Source organism: Scyliorhinus torazame, chromosome 1 (genome assembly GCF_047496885.1).
Source record: "Scyliorhinus torazame isolate Kashiwa2021f chromosome 1, sScyTor2.1, whole genome shotgun sequence".
Lineage (NCBI taxonomy): Eukaryota > Metazoa > Chordata > Chondrichthyes > Carcharhiniformes > Scyliorhinidae > Scyliorhinus > Scyliorhinus torazame.
In genome coordinates this window covers 379,740,702-379,758,066 of record NC_092707.1, presented here as the reverse complement: position 1 = coordinate 379,758,066, position 17,365 = coordinate 379,740,702, and the positions used below count along the sequence as shown (strand labels likewise).

Genomic DNA, 17,365 nt, shown 5'->3' with positions numbered 1-17,365 from the left:
CTGACCGACCTTCCTCTAACGCTCCGCGAGATAGTCTAGGAACGGTTGCCACCGCCTGTAGAACCCCTGCGCAGACCCTCTCAAGGCAAACTTAATCTTCTCCAGCTTTATGAACCCAGCCATATCATTTATCCAGGCCTCCAGGCTGGGGGGCTTCGCCTCCTTCCACATTAGCAAGATCCTTCGCCGGGCTACTAGGGACGCAAAGGCCAGAATGCCGGCCTCTTTCGCCTCCTGCACTCCCGGTTCGTCCACTACTCCAAATATTGCTAGCCCCCATCTTGGCTTGACCCGGACTTTCACCACCCGAGATATTGCTCCCGCCACTCCTCTCCAGAACCCCTCCAGTGCCGGGCATGACCAAAACACATGGACATGGTTCGCCGGGCTCCCTGAGCACCTTCCACATCTGTCCTCTACCCCAAAGAACCTACTCAACCTCGCCCCCGTCAAGTGCGCTCTGTGGACCACCTTAAATTGTATCAGGCTGAGCCTGGCACACGAGGAGGAGGAATTAACCCTACCTAGAGCATCAGCCCACAGACCTTCCTCGATCTCCTCCCCCAGCTCCTCCTCCCATTTACCCTTCAACTCTTCTACCAGTGTTTCTCCCTCTTCTTTCAACTCCTGGTGTATTTCCGACACCTAGCCCTCCCCGATCCATACACCCGAGATCACCCTATCTTGAACTTCTTGTGCCGGGAGCAACGGGAATTCCCTCACCTGTCGCCTCACAAAAGCCCTCACCTGCATATATCTAAAGGCATTTCCCGGGGGTAACTTGAACTTCTCCTCCAGTGCCCCTAGGCTCGCAAACGTCCCGTCGATGAACAGGTCCCCCCATTCTTCCAATCCCCGCCCGATGCCAGCTCTGGAACCCCCCGTCCATCTTCCCCGGGACAAACCGGTGGTTACCCCTGATCGGGGACCACACCGATGCTCCCATTGCACCCCGGTGCCGTCTCCACTGGCCCCAGATCCTTAGCGTTGCGGCCACCACCGGGCTCGTGGTATACTTTGTCGGCGAGAGCAGCAGCGGTGCCGTCACCAACGCCCACAGGCTCGTTCCTTTACAGGACACCATCTCCATCCTCTTCCATGCCGCCCCCTCTCCCTCCTTAACCCACTTGCAGATCATCGCCACATTTGCTGCCCAGTAGTAGCTCCCCAGGTTAACCCTCCTCGGTCCCTACTGCATTCCAGGAACCCTCTCCTTACTCTCGGGGTCTTATTCGCCCACACAAACCCCATAATACTCCTGCCTACTCTCTTAAAAAAGGCCTTAGTGATCACGATGGGAAGGCACTGAAACACAAACAGAAACCTCGGAAGGACCACCATTTTGACCGACTGCACTCTACCCGCCAGCGAGAGCGGTAACATGTCCCATCATTTGAAATCCTCCTCCATTTGCTCCACCAACCTCGTCAGATTCAGTTTATGTAGGGTCCCCCAACTCCTGGCTATCTGGATCCCCAGATCTGGCCCATCTCTCTAAAGTGATGGAAGGGGTCATCAACAGTGCTAACAAGCTCACTTGCTCAGCAATAACCTGCTCACTGATGCTCAGTTTGGGTTCTAGGTTCACTTAGCTCTGACTTCATAACAGTCTTGGTTTAAACATGAGCAGAATGCCAGAGGCGAGGTGAAGACAACTTGCTCTTGGCATAAAGGCCGCATCTGACAGAGTATGGCATCAAGAAGTCCTCGCAAAACTGGAGTCAATGGGAATCAGGGGGGAAACGCTCCACTGGTTAAAGTCATACCTATCACAAAGGAATATGGTTCTGGTTGTTGGAGATCAGTCACTTCAGCTCCAGGACATGGAAGCAGGGATGATAGTGACAAGGGGCATCTTGTCAAATGCACGAATAGGATGGGAATAGAGGGATTCCGGAAGTGTAGAAGATTTTGGTTTCGACGTGCAGCATGGTCAGCAAAGGCTTGGAGGCCAAAGGGCCTGTTCCCGTGCTGTACTTTTCTTAGTTCTTTGTTTGTAATACCATTTGTGACTTCTCAGAAACTGCAGCACGGTAGCACAAGTGGATAGCACTGTGGCTTCACAGCGCCAGGGTCCCAGGTTCGATTCCCCGCTGGGTCACTTGGCTGCGCGGTGTTTGCACGTTCTCCCCGTGTCTGCGTGGATTTCTTCCGGGTGCTCCGGTTTCCTCACACAGTCCAAAGACGTGCAGGTTAGGTGGATTGGCCATGCTAAATTGCCCTTAGTGTCCAAAAAGGTTAGATGGGGTTATTGGGTTCCGGGGATTGGGTGGAAGTGAGGGCATAAGTGGGTCAGTGCAGAATTGATGGGTCGAATGGCCTCCTTCTGCACTGTATGTTCTATGAAGCAATCCATGTCCAAGTGCAGCAACACCTGGGTAATATCCAGGCTTGGTTTAACAAGTGGCAAGTGACATACGTGCCACACAGGTGCCATGCAATGATCATCACCAACCATCATCCCATGACATTGTGGCATTACCATTGCTGAATCCCTCACTGAAGTCCTATACATACTAAAGCTACAGGAACAGGTCAGCGGTTAAGAATCCTGCAGCGGGTAACCCACCTCCCGACTCCCTAAAGCCTGTCCACAAACTACAAGACATAGTCAGCAGAGGTGGAAAGAAAGATTGGATCGGGGGCTCGGGGGCTAAGTTTTTTTTTTAATTTCATATTTAAAATATGCTCAAACATATCATCAGCCAGTATAACAGGTGGCACAGTGATGGAATACTCTCCACTTGCCTGGATGAATGCAGCTCCAACAACACTTAAGAAGCTTAATACCGTCCAGGCCAAAGCAGCCTGCTTGACTGGCATCTCACCCACAAACATTCATTCCCTCTATGCCCGGCCTAGAGTAACAGTGTGTACCATCTGCGAGACGCACTGCAGGAACTCACCATGGCTCTTATACAGTAACTGCCAAACCTACAATCACTAACGTCAAGGGAAAGGACGGCAGACACGTGGGAACACCACCCACCTGGAGGCTTCCCTCCAAGCCACTCACCATTCAGACTAGGAAATACATCGCTGTTCATTCAATGGTGCTATGTCAACATTCTGGAACTCCATCTCTAACAGCACTGTGGGTGTACCTACATCACATGGACTGCAGTGGTTCAAGAAGGCAGCTCCCCATCACTTTCTCAAGGGCAATTAGAGATGGGCAATAAATGCTGGCCAGCGAAACCCACATCCCATGAATGATTTTTTTTAAAAAATCAGCAGGGTGTCCTTACATCCAGTTTTGCTATGTGAGGAGATATTCAAAATAATTGGGCAACGCAATGACCTTAAAAACCCAGGGAGTAATTTCCACACCTTCATGAATCTAGACTAACCTAAATTTCTGTTCTCAAGGTAGTCGATTCTCAAGTTCAACATCCTAGTCATAATTTATTTCTAACGTGCCCCAGAGTTTCAAAATTTCAAATGGATGTCCAATTTCAGAACTTGAAAACAGAAATTCTCCTTTAATGAAACTTGCAGGATGTAACTGCAGGAGTGTGCTAACTACATCGCAGTTACAAATATAATTTTTGTTAGACAAATAAAAGCTATGTCCACACAAAAGCTAGTTGGAGCCACAATTGACTTAAGAATATACTGTAACAAGAGCATTTTTATGGTATTACAAAGGGCCAGATTTTGCTGGAATGGGACAGGAGTGTGTCTAATTGATTAGACTTGTTCATGCATGTTCAGGTTTGAAAGATTTTCATTCAAAAGTTGCTAGAAGCTTGAGCTTGTGTCAGTGAGAACAGCAGACCTTGGTGAATCACGGGACAGTGCTTTTTCCTCAATCATTGAGATTAAAGTATTGAAGAATGTACAGGACTGGGAAGAAGGGTGAATTAAAATTGGTGAATTCAATGCCAAATCAGGTACTAGCAATTCATGGTATGCATTTCAGGAAAGAATTGACATGGTCTCTATTCTCCGGGAAAGAAATGGATCTTTATCACAACCCTTCATAACTTCGGAGTGGATACAAAGGGAATGTTGCCACTTATGGGGAAGAACATTAACAAAGGTCATCAATATAAGAATGTCACCAAGAAATCCAATAATTCAGAGGAATGTGTCTTTACCCAAAGAATGGCGAGAATGTAGAATTCACTACCACCGAGAGTGGTTAAAGCAAATGTTATAACAATAATCTTTATTAGTGTCACAAGTAGGCTTGCATTAACACTGCAATGAAGTTGCAAGTATGGGGAAGCCCAACAAGCAAAGAGAAGGGAACAGAGGGTTATGGTGATAGGTTTAGATGAGGAAAAATGGAAGGAGGTTAAAATAGACGCCATCATGGATTGAATGGGCTGAATGGCCTGCTGTTTGTAATTCTATGCAAAAAGGGAAATAAAGAGGTGGAAAGAAACATGGGATCGGGGGCTCGGACAAAAAGTGTCATATTTAAAATATGCTCAAACATATTATCAGCCAGCATAACAGGCGGCACAGTGATTAGCACTGCTGCCTCACGGCTCTGAGGACCCGGATTTGATCCCGGCTCCGGGTCACTGTCCGTGTGGAGTTTGCACATTCTCCCCATGTTTGCGTGGGTCTCACCCCCACAACCCAAAGATGTGCAGTCTAGGTGGATTGGCAATGCTAAATTGCCCCTTAATTGGGAAAAAAAGAATTGGGTACTCAAAATTTTTTTATTTTTTAAAAATCAGCCAGTATATCAAGTGCTCCATCCTTAAGTTTTGCAAATATGAAATTAGTATTATATCAGCAATGGAGAATAAACCTACAGCCTCAGGTTGCCATCATCAGCTGGCTACAGGGACCCAACTCCAATCACTGCATATAAACACATACACTTGCACAACTGCAAATTCCATTTGCAACTCAGCAAATAAACCACGAGTCCCTAGTCTAATTATCTTTTGTCGCCCTTACGATACAAGTTTTGAAAAGAGAAGGCTTAAAGTGCAACAAAACCAAGACATAGGAATATAATCTTGAGTGTTAATAGCCTTTGTACAAATTGTTAACAGAACACAAAGATATGGACACTCATTTAGTATGCAGTATATAATTGTTGCATAAATTGGTCTGCAGTTTGTTGCACAATGGAATGCATCACCTGCTTCTATTACCTATTACACAAGCAAGATGCTACACTGTCACGCAAATATTTTAACAAGACATTTAGTTTAATTTCAAAAATGAAAATTATTCAAAGATTTAGGCACCCGTAGATTTTCACCAGAAAAGAGGCCAATACCAGGACAATAATTAACATGAAGCATGCATCAGAGACAATTTTGTCCTGTTATTGCTCCCAGGAAACGAAGCACTGAGCTATTGACCTAATCATAATATGGCAAATTTCATCAATAGTCACGAGGCATAACATTTTAAAAATAAAAATCCATGCTCTCTACATCCAAAGCTTCATATTGATGTCCAAAACGCTTTCAAGGGTAACCAAACCCACATTTAACACAGAACAGAAAATGCTGGGAAAATTCAGCAGGTCTGGCAGCATCTGTGGTGACTCTTCCTCAGAGCTACAAACATTTAATGCGTTATTTTATTAATGCTACTTACCCGAGTCATTCCTCAAATAGGATGACATGGCAGGAATAAGACAGGATTGGCTAAGCAGCTCCACAAGTACAGAGGGAAGGGCATTATTGTTGTGTCCTCTACTTTCACCAAGCTGTACATCTCCAGATAAGATGCTACCCCCAGGATTGATATAACTGGCAAGGACCTAAAAAAATAGCAGATAAACAGAACAAAAGTTCAATTTGAAAGTGAAGAATAGATTTTGATTCCTAATTTTCTCCCACCTCACTAAAACGTCAACCAAAGATTGCTAGGATATGTTGCAAAGAATATTTTTTGTTAGTTCTACGCTTCTCAATTTTTGAATAATGTCATTCAAAACTAATGGCATCAAAGTCAATTAACTTATGGCCAGGCAAGGAAAACCAATGACATCCAAACTGACTGTTGATGCTAAATCATTGAATATATTCAAGAGGCGGCTCGTTATAGCACTTGGAGAGAATGAAATCTAAGGCTATGGGGAGAAAGCAGGATTAGTCTATTGAGTTGGATGATCAGCCATGATCGTGATGAATGGCGGAGCAGGCTTGAAGGAGGCCAAAAGGCCTCCTCCTGCTAATATCCTATGTATCTATGTATTAATATTACAATGGACCATGAGAAGTCAGGATGCAGAGGTTACTAACAAACGATAGCATGGCCAAGGAGGAGTAAGGAGTTGCGGGACAAATGCCACCAAATAATGGCTTCACTCTTCTCAATGCTCAGCTGAAGCACGTTACAACTCATCAAGATTGCATCTCAGACACACACTGACAGAACAGGCAGTGAAGAGGACACAATAAGTGAAGAAAATATTAACACACAGCTGGAAGCTGATCTCATTTGTCTGTAATGATGCCCCCCAGGAAATACATGCAGATGAGGGAAGCCCAGATGGTTAGACGCAAGAAATGCAAGAAGGGACCCTTGGGATCTCTGACACTGGCGACACAAGGGTGGGAAGAGAGGTTATTGCAATGGTGCTCTGGTTACAACTGGATAGGAAAAAACAGAACAAAGGAAGGATAATCCCATGGAAATAGATCAGACTGAAGAGATATTGGAGAAAGTGTATAATAGATTATTTCAAACACATTTGAAGCATTGCTGCCTCAGCTCCAGAGACTGTGGTTCAATTCCGGCCTCAAGTGACAGTCTGTGTGGAGTTTGCACTTTCGCCCGTGTCTGCGTGGGTTTCCTCTGGGTGCTCAGATTTCCTCCACACAGCCTAAAGATGTGCAGGTCAGGTAGCTATACCATGTTAAATTGCCCCTTAGTATCCAAACGGTTAAGTGGGGTTACTGGGTTACGGGAATAGGGTCGAGGCGTGGGTTTATGTAGGGTGCTATTTCCAATGGCAGGTGCAGACTCGATGGGTTGAATGGCCTTCTTCTGCACTGTAAATTCTATGATTGTCAAGGAGGACAAAGAAGAATAAATAATAAACAAATACAGTCAAAGAGAACATTGCGCTTTTCATTAGTTAGTTCATTAGTTTTCATTCCCATACCAGCCTCCCTGAACAGGCGCCGGAATGTGGTGACTAGGGGCTTTTCACAGTAACTTCATTTGAAGCCTACTTGTGACAAGCAATTATTATTATTATTAGGGCTTTTTCTGATTTTGACTTCTGTTCAACAGCCTTACATTGGGAAGCTAAACTAGAGATTGGACAGTGTTTTGCAAGGACAGAGGACTAGTTGGCTTTTTGTGGAGGGGGCGATTTCAGCAGAATTAAAAGATAGGAGCGGTGCCTGAGGAGAGGGAAGCATTTGCAACAATTAGGGTAAAAGAGCAATTCCCTAAACCAGGTCACCGTCACGGGGCAAACTTGAAAATGAACCCCATGATTTCTGTCGTAGAGAGAATCATAGAATCCCTACAGCGCAGAAGGAAGCCACTTGGCCCATCGAGTCTGCACCTGCCCTTGCTCCAATAAAGCACCCTACCTAGGCCCAGTCCCTCGCCCCTATCCCTGTAACTCCACCTTTTGGGTAATATTAGCATGGCCAATCCACCCTGCAAAATCTTTGGGCAGTGGGAGGAAACTCATGCAGCCATAGGGAGAAAGTGCAAACACCACACAGACAGTCACCCAAAGTCAGAATTGAACCCGGGTCCCTTGTGCTGTGATGCAGCAGTGCTAACGACTGTGCCACCCACAAGAAGTGCACAAGCCCCTTGCAGCTGGAGGTGCAGGGGAGGGAGATGTTTAAGGAGGTAGTGACAGGAGAAAGAAAATGCACCTGGGGTAATCTTTGCCCTCCAGGAGAATCCTTTTATAATGGGCCATTATTAGCAGAAGAGAATAAGGTCCAGTGGACCTTGATGTGGACAAGTCAGATCTGGGGACTGCTGGGAAAACCAGTTAGGCATCAGATATTTACAAGTTTGCACCTTTTATCTTCAAGAAGCCAAATAGAAGGCTATGTAAGGAGGACTAATTAGGATAGATCATACTTGGATAAAAAATTGCATTTTTGAAGTGAGTTTAGAAAGTGAGTTTCAATATTCAACCCCAAGTTTCATTCAACAATGCAAAACAAAGTAAGTCACCACTTACCTGCAGGAGACAGGTTACGTGCTCCTCCTCCAGCCTCTGCTTAGTTAGGGCTTGTTCCACATCCCAACCTGATGCCGTAGAACCCGTTCCAAAGCCTGTACCCTTGGCCCAATATAACTGTTGGTCTTCAGTGGAAGAGTTTGTGTGCGCGCTGGGAACTTGTGGCTGTTTTAAAAGAAAAAAAATGTAAAACAAAGTATATGGCAGTCACTAACTAAAATTGCAATTTAGACTCCAGACCTTGTATGCATACAATAGGCATACTTTTGCATGCCAGCTGAAGATGTATTCAGAGTATAAATGCTGACAGACACACCTCTCTGATCCTGTTCTTGACACTTCCTCTTACCCCACCTCCCTGATTCAATAGGAATTCTTTCTTGGAAGTTCGGATGCAAATATCAATTGGATCCAAATTTGTTTGCATACCAATGTGATGGTTAGCAACTGCCAAAATGCCCATTTTAAATATAACCTATCAAAATGCCAATTTATTTTCACTTCCTATGGGGTTAAGTATATCCACAATCAACATTGATCTGTACATAAATCCTCATATACACAAATTTGCTAGGTGAAAACCAATACATGCATAACACCAAGGTGTAAAGGCAGAACACAATGAGTCATCAACCCAACAGTCACTGCATACTTCAAAACAATTTAATTTCTGCAACCCCCCCCCCACCCCCCCAAAAGACATTTTGGTGCACTAAGGGGCAATAAAATGCAAGTATTTATTATGACAGCCACAATCATTTGGAATAAACAATCATTTAAAAAACAAAAAACCTATTCAACAAACTGCAAGCATATTACCAATAATTATGAATTAATTACTTTGTTCATCACCTTAAACATTCACAGCCAGCTCACCAAGCCTTCAGCGACAACACCTCCCAAACCTATGGCCTCTTACCATCTAGACGAAAGCAGCACGTGCATGTGAACAACACCAAGTTACGCACCATCCTGACTTGGTAATGTATCACTGCACACAAGTACAAATCTTTGAACTTCCTCCCTAGCAAGCAATTAGGGAAGCAAATGGCACTCTGGCCTTTATTGTAAATGGAGTGGGGAACAGGAAAAAAAAACTTGCTATAAATGAACAGTGCTTTGGTGAGAGGTCATATTTGAAATATCATGGACAGTTTAGGTCTCCATATTAAAGGAAGGATATTGGATTGCACTGAAGACAATACAGTGAAGATTCACTCTAATGTTCCCTGAGTTCATAGAACATAGAAAAATACAGCACAGAACAGGACCTTCGGCCCACGATGTTGTGCCGAACCTTTGTCCTAGATTAATCATAGATTATCATAGAATTTACAGTGCAGAAGGAGTACATTCGGCCCATCGAGTCTGCATCGGCTCTTGGAAAGAGCACCCTACCCAAGGTCAACACCTCCACCCAACACCAAGGGCAATTTTGGACACTAAGGGCAATTTATCATGTCCAATCCACCTAACCTGCACATCTTTGGACTGTGGGAGGAAACCGGAGCACCCGGAGGAAACCCACGCACACACGGGGAGGATGTGCAGAGTCCGCACAGACAGTGACCCAAGCCGGAATCGAACCTGGGACCCTGGAGCTGTGAAGCAATTGTGCTATCCACAATGCTACCGTGCTGCCTTGAAGAACAAATAAATCTACACTATATCATTTTACCGTAATCCATGTACCTATCCAATAGCCGCTTGAAGGTCGCTAATGTTTCCGACTCAACTACTTCCACAGGCAGTGCATTCCATGCCCCCACTACTCACTGGGGAAAGAACCTACCTCGGACATCCCCCCTACACCTTCCACCATTCACCTTAAATTTATGTCCCCTTGTAATGGTTTGTTCCACCCGGGGAAAAAGTCTCTGACTGTCTACTCTGTCTATTCCCCTGATCATCTTATAAACCTCTATCAAGTCGCCCCTCATCCTTCTCCGTTCTAATGAGAAAAGGCCTAGCACCTTCAACCTTTCCTCGTAAGACCTACTCTCCATTCCAGGCAACATCCTGGTAAATCTCCTTTGCACCTTTTCCAAAGCTTCCACATCCTTCCTAATGGAGTGTTCTATAATGAGAGGCCGAGTTAACTGGGCCTTAGAAGAAATGAGAGGCGTTCTCATTGGAACATACAGGATTGTGAAGGGGCATGATTGATAGGGTAGAGTGTTTCCTCCGCTCAAGGAGTCTAAAGTACAAGGGCACAGTCTCAGGATAAGACGCTGATCGTTTAAGATGGAGATGCTAAAACCTGCAAGGCGACAGACCAGATGTGGAAAGTGGGATTAAAATGAGCAGCTAGTTTCTTTTTTTTTTGGCAGTGCACAAGATGGGCTGAATGGCCTCTTTTTGCACTGTAACCTTTCTGTGGCTCTATGAAGAGAAATTACTTCACTCAAGCCCAAATCTTCGGAATTCTCTACTTCAAAGGGATGTTGATGGTCCATTAATGAATACAACGATGGCTGGGATAGACAGATTTTTTGATCGCTCAGGGAATCAAGGGTTCTTTTTTAAAAAAAATTTAGAGTACCCAATTATTTTTTATTTCCAATTAAGGGGCAATTTAGCGTGGCTAAAAAGCAATCCACCTACCTGCACATCTTTGGGTTGTGGGGGTGAAACCCACGCAGACACGGGGAGAATGTGCAAACTCCACACAGACAGTGACCCAGGGCCGGGATTCGAACCCGGGTCCTCAGCACTGACTGGCAGAGCAGACTCGACGGGCTGTATGGTCTACTCCTGCTCCTATTTCTTCTGTACTGCGAACTAACAGCACTATAGGTGTACCGACACCAGACTGGCTGCAGATGTTCAAGAATGGAGTTCATTGCCACTTTCTCAAGGAAGGGCAATAAATGCTGGTCTTGTCATGATGCCCACATACAATGAAGGAATAGGAAAATGGTGTGAATGCTGTTCAATTCAGATTTAGGCATGAACCCTTGGCACACTTCAATTTGTTTTTAAAATCACTATGTTCAGTTAAGAGCTACCGCTTTGTTTTAGGTCAGTCGAACGGATGTAGTTAAAACCTGCATTTGATATTTAACCTTAAGCTGGGCTCACCTCTGTATGGTTAGCACCTGCATTGGGCACTCTTGGGGCATGGTGGCTTAGTGCAGAGAGGCAAGCCAGTATAAGATGAATTGCTCCAATTTCCAAAGCCATCCGCCGAAGGAGAACTCCATCATCAGTAGTCAAGGGCGTGGTACTGAATAAAGTGCACAAAACATGGAATGGAAGAGTAGGAAGAACATTTGCTGATGGGGACTGTAGGATGTGACCTGAAGCGAGAAAATGGGTACGATTTAAACTTAGTTATACTGACTCAATGTCCAACAAAAAAATAAATGCGAATTATTTTTATATGATGCTATTTGTCACCAATATTCATACATAAAAGGGTGCAAGAACATTATATCAGAGTTTAATTTAGTCAAAAAGCTGTTCAAACACAAATGTTTTCCTAAGACACTTACAAATTCTGATTACAACAGAAATTCTCTAAAAGTACAAATGATGAATCTGTGAGATTACATTAATGATCAAAGAGTAAGTTAAAGGCTAAAAATTTGCATCCCATTCAGTGCGGGTAACAATGAATGTGAACCTCAAGCCATACGTACTGCCTTCACCATCATCAGTTACGCCAAGCACCAATCTTAGCAAGCACTGAGCATGTTTCCGTTCTTTGAGGAGTACTTCTGCATATCCTGGTAAACGGAGAAAGAGTCCAAAGGCAGCGAGAGAATGTGCTGGGATGGGAGACATTGCAGGGACAGTTGATTTGATTGGTGGTGGTTCTGCAGTTATGGTTTCAGGAGCCTCGTAGACCAATTCACCAGACTGTTCTATGGTAACCCATTCAAACTGTTCATTGTCCTTCGGCTTTTCTTGTGAAGTGGAGGTTACTACAGGAGCACTCACCTAAATGTACAAACAGAAGCGGTCAAATATTTACGTCAAAAACATGCAGCACTTTATCTGTTGAATTGTAGGTAGGCTCTTATGGAATCCCCAGATTTCAGGCTCTGGGTCAGCAAGATCCTACAAATTGAGCTCCAGCTTATAATTGCTGGTTTAGCACACTGGACTAAATAGCTGGCTTGTAATGCAGAACAATGCCAGCAGCGCGGGTTCAATTCCTGTACCAGCCTCCCTGAACAGGCGCCGGAATGTGGCGACTCGGGGCTTTTCACAGTAACTTAATTGAAGCCTACTTGTGACAAAAAGCGATTATTATTATTATTAATAATTGTCGATCAACTAGTTGAGTCCATATTATCCCTTAACATTATTCATCTTTAAATTCACCAACAAATTATACATATGGTTTTGAAGATTTATTTCATTTCACTTCTGGCTCTATGAAATTGGCTAAAAGCAACTCACCAGTATTAAGATATTAAAGTCCTCCATTAAAAAGCAAGCCAGAAGTTATTTTATACAATCTTTCAGGACTGTAGTTCCTTAGTTTGCAATGCATTTCAGCAACAATGGATGAGTCATTCTAGGTTCAGAATAAGATTTTGATAGCCCAAGTTGTCCTTGAACAAACATTAAAAATAGAGGATGGTGGTGTTGGTTGTGCAGCACAGATCATTTAGGAACTGAAAACATGGCACAATGTCCTTAAACATGGGCAATATCCAGGCTTGGGCTGACAAGTGGCAAGTTACATTCGCGCCACACAAGTGGCAGGCAATGACAACACCCAACAAGAGAGGATCTAACCATTGCCTCTTAACATTCAATGACATTACCATCGCTGAATCCCCCACAATCAACATCCTGGGGTTTACCATTGATCAGAAACTGAACTAGACTAGCCATATTAATACTGTGCCTACCGGAGCAGGTCAAAGGCTAGGAGTCGTACGGCGAGTAACTCACCTCCTGGCTCCCCCAAAGCCTGTCCACTATTTACAAGGCACAAGTTAGAGTGTACTGGAATACTCTCCACTTGCCTGGATGAATGCAGTTCCAACAACACTCAAGACGCTCGACACCATCCAGGACAAAGCAGCCTGCTTGATTGTTCCCCCTTCCACAAACATTCTAACCTTTCACCACCGAACAATGTCAGCCGTGTGTTCCATCTACAAGATGCTCTGCAGTAACTCACCACGGTTTCTTAGACAGCACCTCCCAAACTCACGACCACTACCATCTAGAAGGACAAGAGCAGTAGACACCTGGGAACCTCACCACCTGCAGGTTTCCCTCCAAGTCACTCAACACTTGGAAATATATCGCCGTTCTTTCACCGTTGCTGGGTCAAAATTCTGGAACTCCCTCCCTTCCTAACAGCACAGTGGGTGTACTTACACCTCAAGGACGGCAGCGGTTCAAGACGGCAACTCATCACCACCACGTTCTGACGGGCAACTAGGGCTGGGCAATAAATGCTGGCCTAACCAGCGACACCCACATCCCGTAAATGAATTTTAAAAAAATATGAAGTTAAAAGTACATATCGGATTGGATTGGATTTGTTTATTGTCACGTGTACCGAGGTACAGTGAAAAGTATTTTTCTGCGAGCAGCTCAACAGATCATTGAGTACATGGGAAGAAAAGAGAATAAAAGAAAATACATAATAGGGCAACACAGGTATACAATGCAACTACATAAGCACCGGCTTCGGATGAAGCATACAGGGTGTAGTGTTAATGAGGTCAGTCCATAAGAGGGTCATTTAGGAGTCTGGTAACAGTGGCGAAGAAGCTGTTTTTGAGTCTGTTCACGAGTGTTCTCAGACTTCTGTATCTCCTGCCCGATAATAATAAAGTCAATAATATTTCAACACTAACAACAGCTCGACAGTGGGCAAGGATAAAATAATCTATCTGTGAATGTTGCCAAATTAAAGTTGCGGGAATGAGTGGCAAAAGGGTGGCTGTTAAAATAAGGGATCTGAAATGAAGTGGCATTTGAGCATAGGCAGCATATCACTGCTACAGTGAAGCTGTTTTCCAGGTGGGAGAAACAGGGAAGGCCCAAAAGAGGGGGGAATCTCCAAAGCAAGAATCATCAAATGAACGGTGGAACAATTAGATGAATCAAGGCCGAGGTTTAAAAGCCTGCAGATTGTAAGAGAAAGACAAAACTGATGGAGGTGAATAGTTTAACTATCTGTTGAACAGATATTTAAAAAGCAGACCTACAAGAGACCATTAAAATTGTTTCTTTCAATATAGGTAATCATACAATGGAGAGAATAGCTTTAACAGTCATACAAATTTAAAGAGTAAATGGATGACTGGTGGAACTAATTTAAATTGAGGGGTTCATGCACCACATGACTGATGAGGGCAGCAAAGCTTCATTAGTTTCCAGATACCATCTGGATCCAATTAAAATTACTCCACTCAACATTTTTTAAATTTTGAAATCAATGCTGACAAATGTTGTATTGAAATTATATTCTCTGAAAACTACAAGGCCACAGGAAAGTCACATGACTCAGGAAGGCCCCAAGTAGGGCAGCACGAAGTAGTCTCACAGCGCCGAGGTCCCAGGTTCGATCCAGGCTCTGGGTCACTGTCCGTGTGGCGTTTGCAAATTCTCCCCGTGTCTGCGTGGGTGTCAACCCCACAACCCAAAGATGGCAGGGTGGGTGGATTGGCCACGCTAAATTGCCCCTTAATTGGAAAAAATTAATTGGGTACTCTAAATTTATAACAAAAAAAAGGAAGGATCCAAGTATACAATTTTATTAGTCTTTTGTGAATTTGGCTGGAAATCATACAACCACCCCAATATTTATTCTATTTCAGGGCGACTAGAGCCCATAACTTTAAGTATGAAAATAATAGAGGCAAAAGGAGCAAGCAACCAGCAATAATTTGATCTCGGACACCATAATATCTGCTCTGGTAACACTTAATGTTGCACCTCTCCTTTCTAACACAGAATGTGGGTAGCTAACATAAATTGTAGCTAACTTCTTTAGAAAAACTGAATAGAGGCAAAAGGTTTCCAAGCTGGGTCGAAATGGAGTCTGAAAATAGCATTAGAATTACAACATTTGCACTGTAATACTTAGCTTGATGTTTCTATGTACAAAATATCATTTGTTGTTTTGAATCAATACATTACGTAAATTGTTAAAACATTATTCCCCACAGTTAATCATCCATTACATAATTTATAAACATCCTTGGCTTTCCACTATTTGCCCTATATCTGTTCATTCAACAAAATCTCAATAGTTTCACTGTAAAAGCTGTAAGAGCACTGCAGTTACACAATTGCTCTTAAAAATGAATAAACTGACTACATTCATCAACAGAATGTACAACTGCAGCTGAACAGCAGCTTTGAAATAATTTTTCTTTTCCTGTACAACCAAATTCAAATATTTAAATGATAGTGAATTCAGTCATGTAATTGACTTAATAATTGTCACAATCAATCGAATCAGAGTCTCAAACGGGCAACGCTTTTTTTGTTCATTTCTCAGGGAGGTTCAACTGGTATCTCCCTCAAGGTTCAAAATGTTCAGGCAATTACAAGCTTTTTGAATTCTATTTCACTGGGAACCTAAATTTAAATCAAATATTCAGACAAACAGATTTGCAAAATCCTGCTGTTGGTCACGATTATAGGATTCAGCAGCTTTTGCACCAACCAGAATGGGATAGCTCCTACATAGAAAGCTCCATTATTTAGAAAATTGATCTTTCATTGTTAATTCAGCCATTTGCCATCTGAGTATTCCACATCATATCTCAAAAGCATTTATTCATTTTAAGAATCAGTCGCAACATAATTCGACTGACGCAAGAACGTTTATTACTGTTGAATTATAACCCAAGCTTGAAAATATTAGACCTGCTTCATCGAGCAAAAGCAAAACCAAATGAAGTAGTAGCCCACTACAGTCAGGACGGTATTAGTCAAACATTTTAAGGCCAATGCAACATTCTGGGACAGAATGCAAAAGGTACAGAGTTCCATCAGATGTTAGGAAAGTTTAAAATGGCAGCACAGGTACTTCTTCAAATAAACTGGGACTAGTAAACTGGAAATTAGCAAGATAGAGCTGCTTTCAGCAAATTCCCAAAAATGGTTTTTACTATAAATTGGCAATTTTCGAGTGCTGGTTAGATCCAGTACTAGACAATCGACATGCAGCAATTTCAGTGGAAATGTTTAACTGTGCAAAGCGTTGTGTTCATGTGCTGGAAGTACCAGAATATGCAGGAAATTTAAAAAGCACCTCTCATCTGAAATTCATCATATCAAGGATTTGTATCTTCTATTTTATGTCATCTTACGTTCCTGCTGTGCCACTCATCAGGGCCAATTTTCTCTCTCCTTTTTGTTGCTTCGAGAGGAGCACTCAATTATTGACCCTCAGCAGCTCAACAGACATCAAGAATTTTATGGTTCAACACTCTTTAGCATCATAACTGGAGCAGTGATATGTCAGCATGTCAATCTTCAACTGGGAAAAGTGGGGGGCAGCACGGTGGTGCAGTGAATAGCACTGCTGCCTCACAGCGCTGAGGTCCCAGGTTCGAACCAGACTCTGGGTCACTGTTCGTGTGGAGTTTGCACATTCTCCCAGTGTTTGCGTGGGGTTTGCCCCCACAACCCAAAGATGTGCAGGATCGGTGGATTGGCCACGCTAAATTGCCCCTTAATTGGAAAAAATTAATTGGGTACTCTGAAATTTTATAAAAACGTACGAGGGCATGGCAAAATCTCAAGTGCCTAACATGTCAGGAGGGTGTGATGAATGATTGCAGAATACATCAGCAAATATATCACTTACTTGCTGGATAACATCAGGATACAACATTGGCAGCCTTTCTGCTATGAGTGCGAGCCCACCCATGCCAGCAAACACCTGAAGTGGAGACTGGATTGGGTTAGTTTCCAGCAAAGACTCATCCAGGGCACTATCTATGCAGTCATCACTTGGTTGCAACGCTTCATCTTCAGGACAGCTGGTCAGGCCTTCTCCAAGCTCTACATAAAATAGTGGATATAAATTAGCCTCCCAATACATGAAAAATATAAAGCAATACTGCCACAGCAAGGGACAGTTTTGAATCGATTCATTAAGAGTCATACAAGGGAACGAAAAGAAACGTGCACTGATAAAGGTTACAAAGAGGTCACATAACTGAGCAACTGTTACAGAATTACATTTAAAATGTAATTAGGAGTCTGAAAACTTGATCAAACGTCTGAGGCTAT

The 17,365-nt window shown here is 43.4% G+C and overlaps 1 protein-coding gene across 5 annotated transcripts in view; it reads right to left on the bottom strand.

Moving 5' to 3' along the window:
• The window catches only part of birc6 (baculoviral IAP repeat containing 6), a 371,663-nt gene that overhangs the window by 108,126 nt on the left and 246,172 nt on the right, over positions 1–17,365 (bottom strand). For all 5 annotated transcript variants that reach the window (XM_072512201.1, XM_072512210.1, XM_072512218.1 and 2 more), the window contains 5 exons: positions 16,938–17,134; positions 11,782–12,082; positions 11,222–11,439; positions 8,141–8,305; positions 5,572–5,737 (listed from right to left, as the gene is read on the bottom strand). In XM_072512201.1, the coding sequence (XP_072368302.1) occupies positions 5,572–5,737; positions 8,141–8,305; positions 11,222–11,439; positions 11,782–12,082; positions 16,938–17,134 (1,047 nt within the window). The remainder of the gene's footprint in view (positions 1–5,571; positions 5,738–8,140; positions 8,306–11,221; positions 11,440–11,781; positions 12,083–16,937; positions 17,135–17,365) is intronic.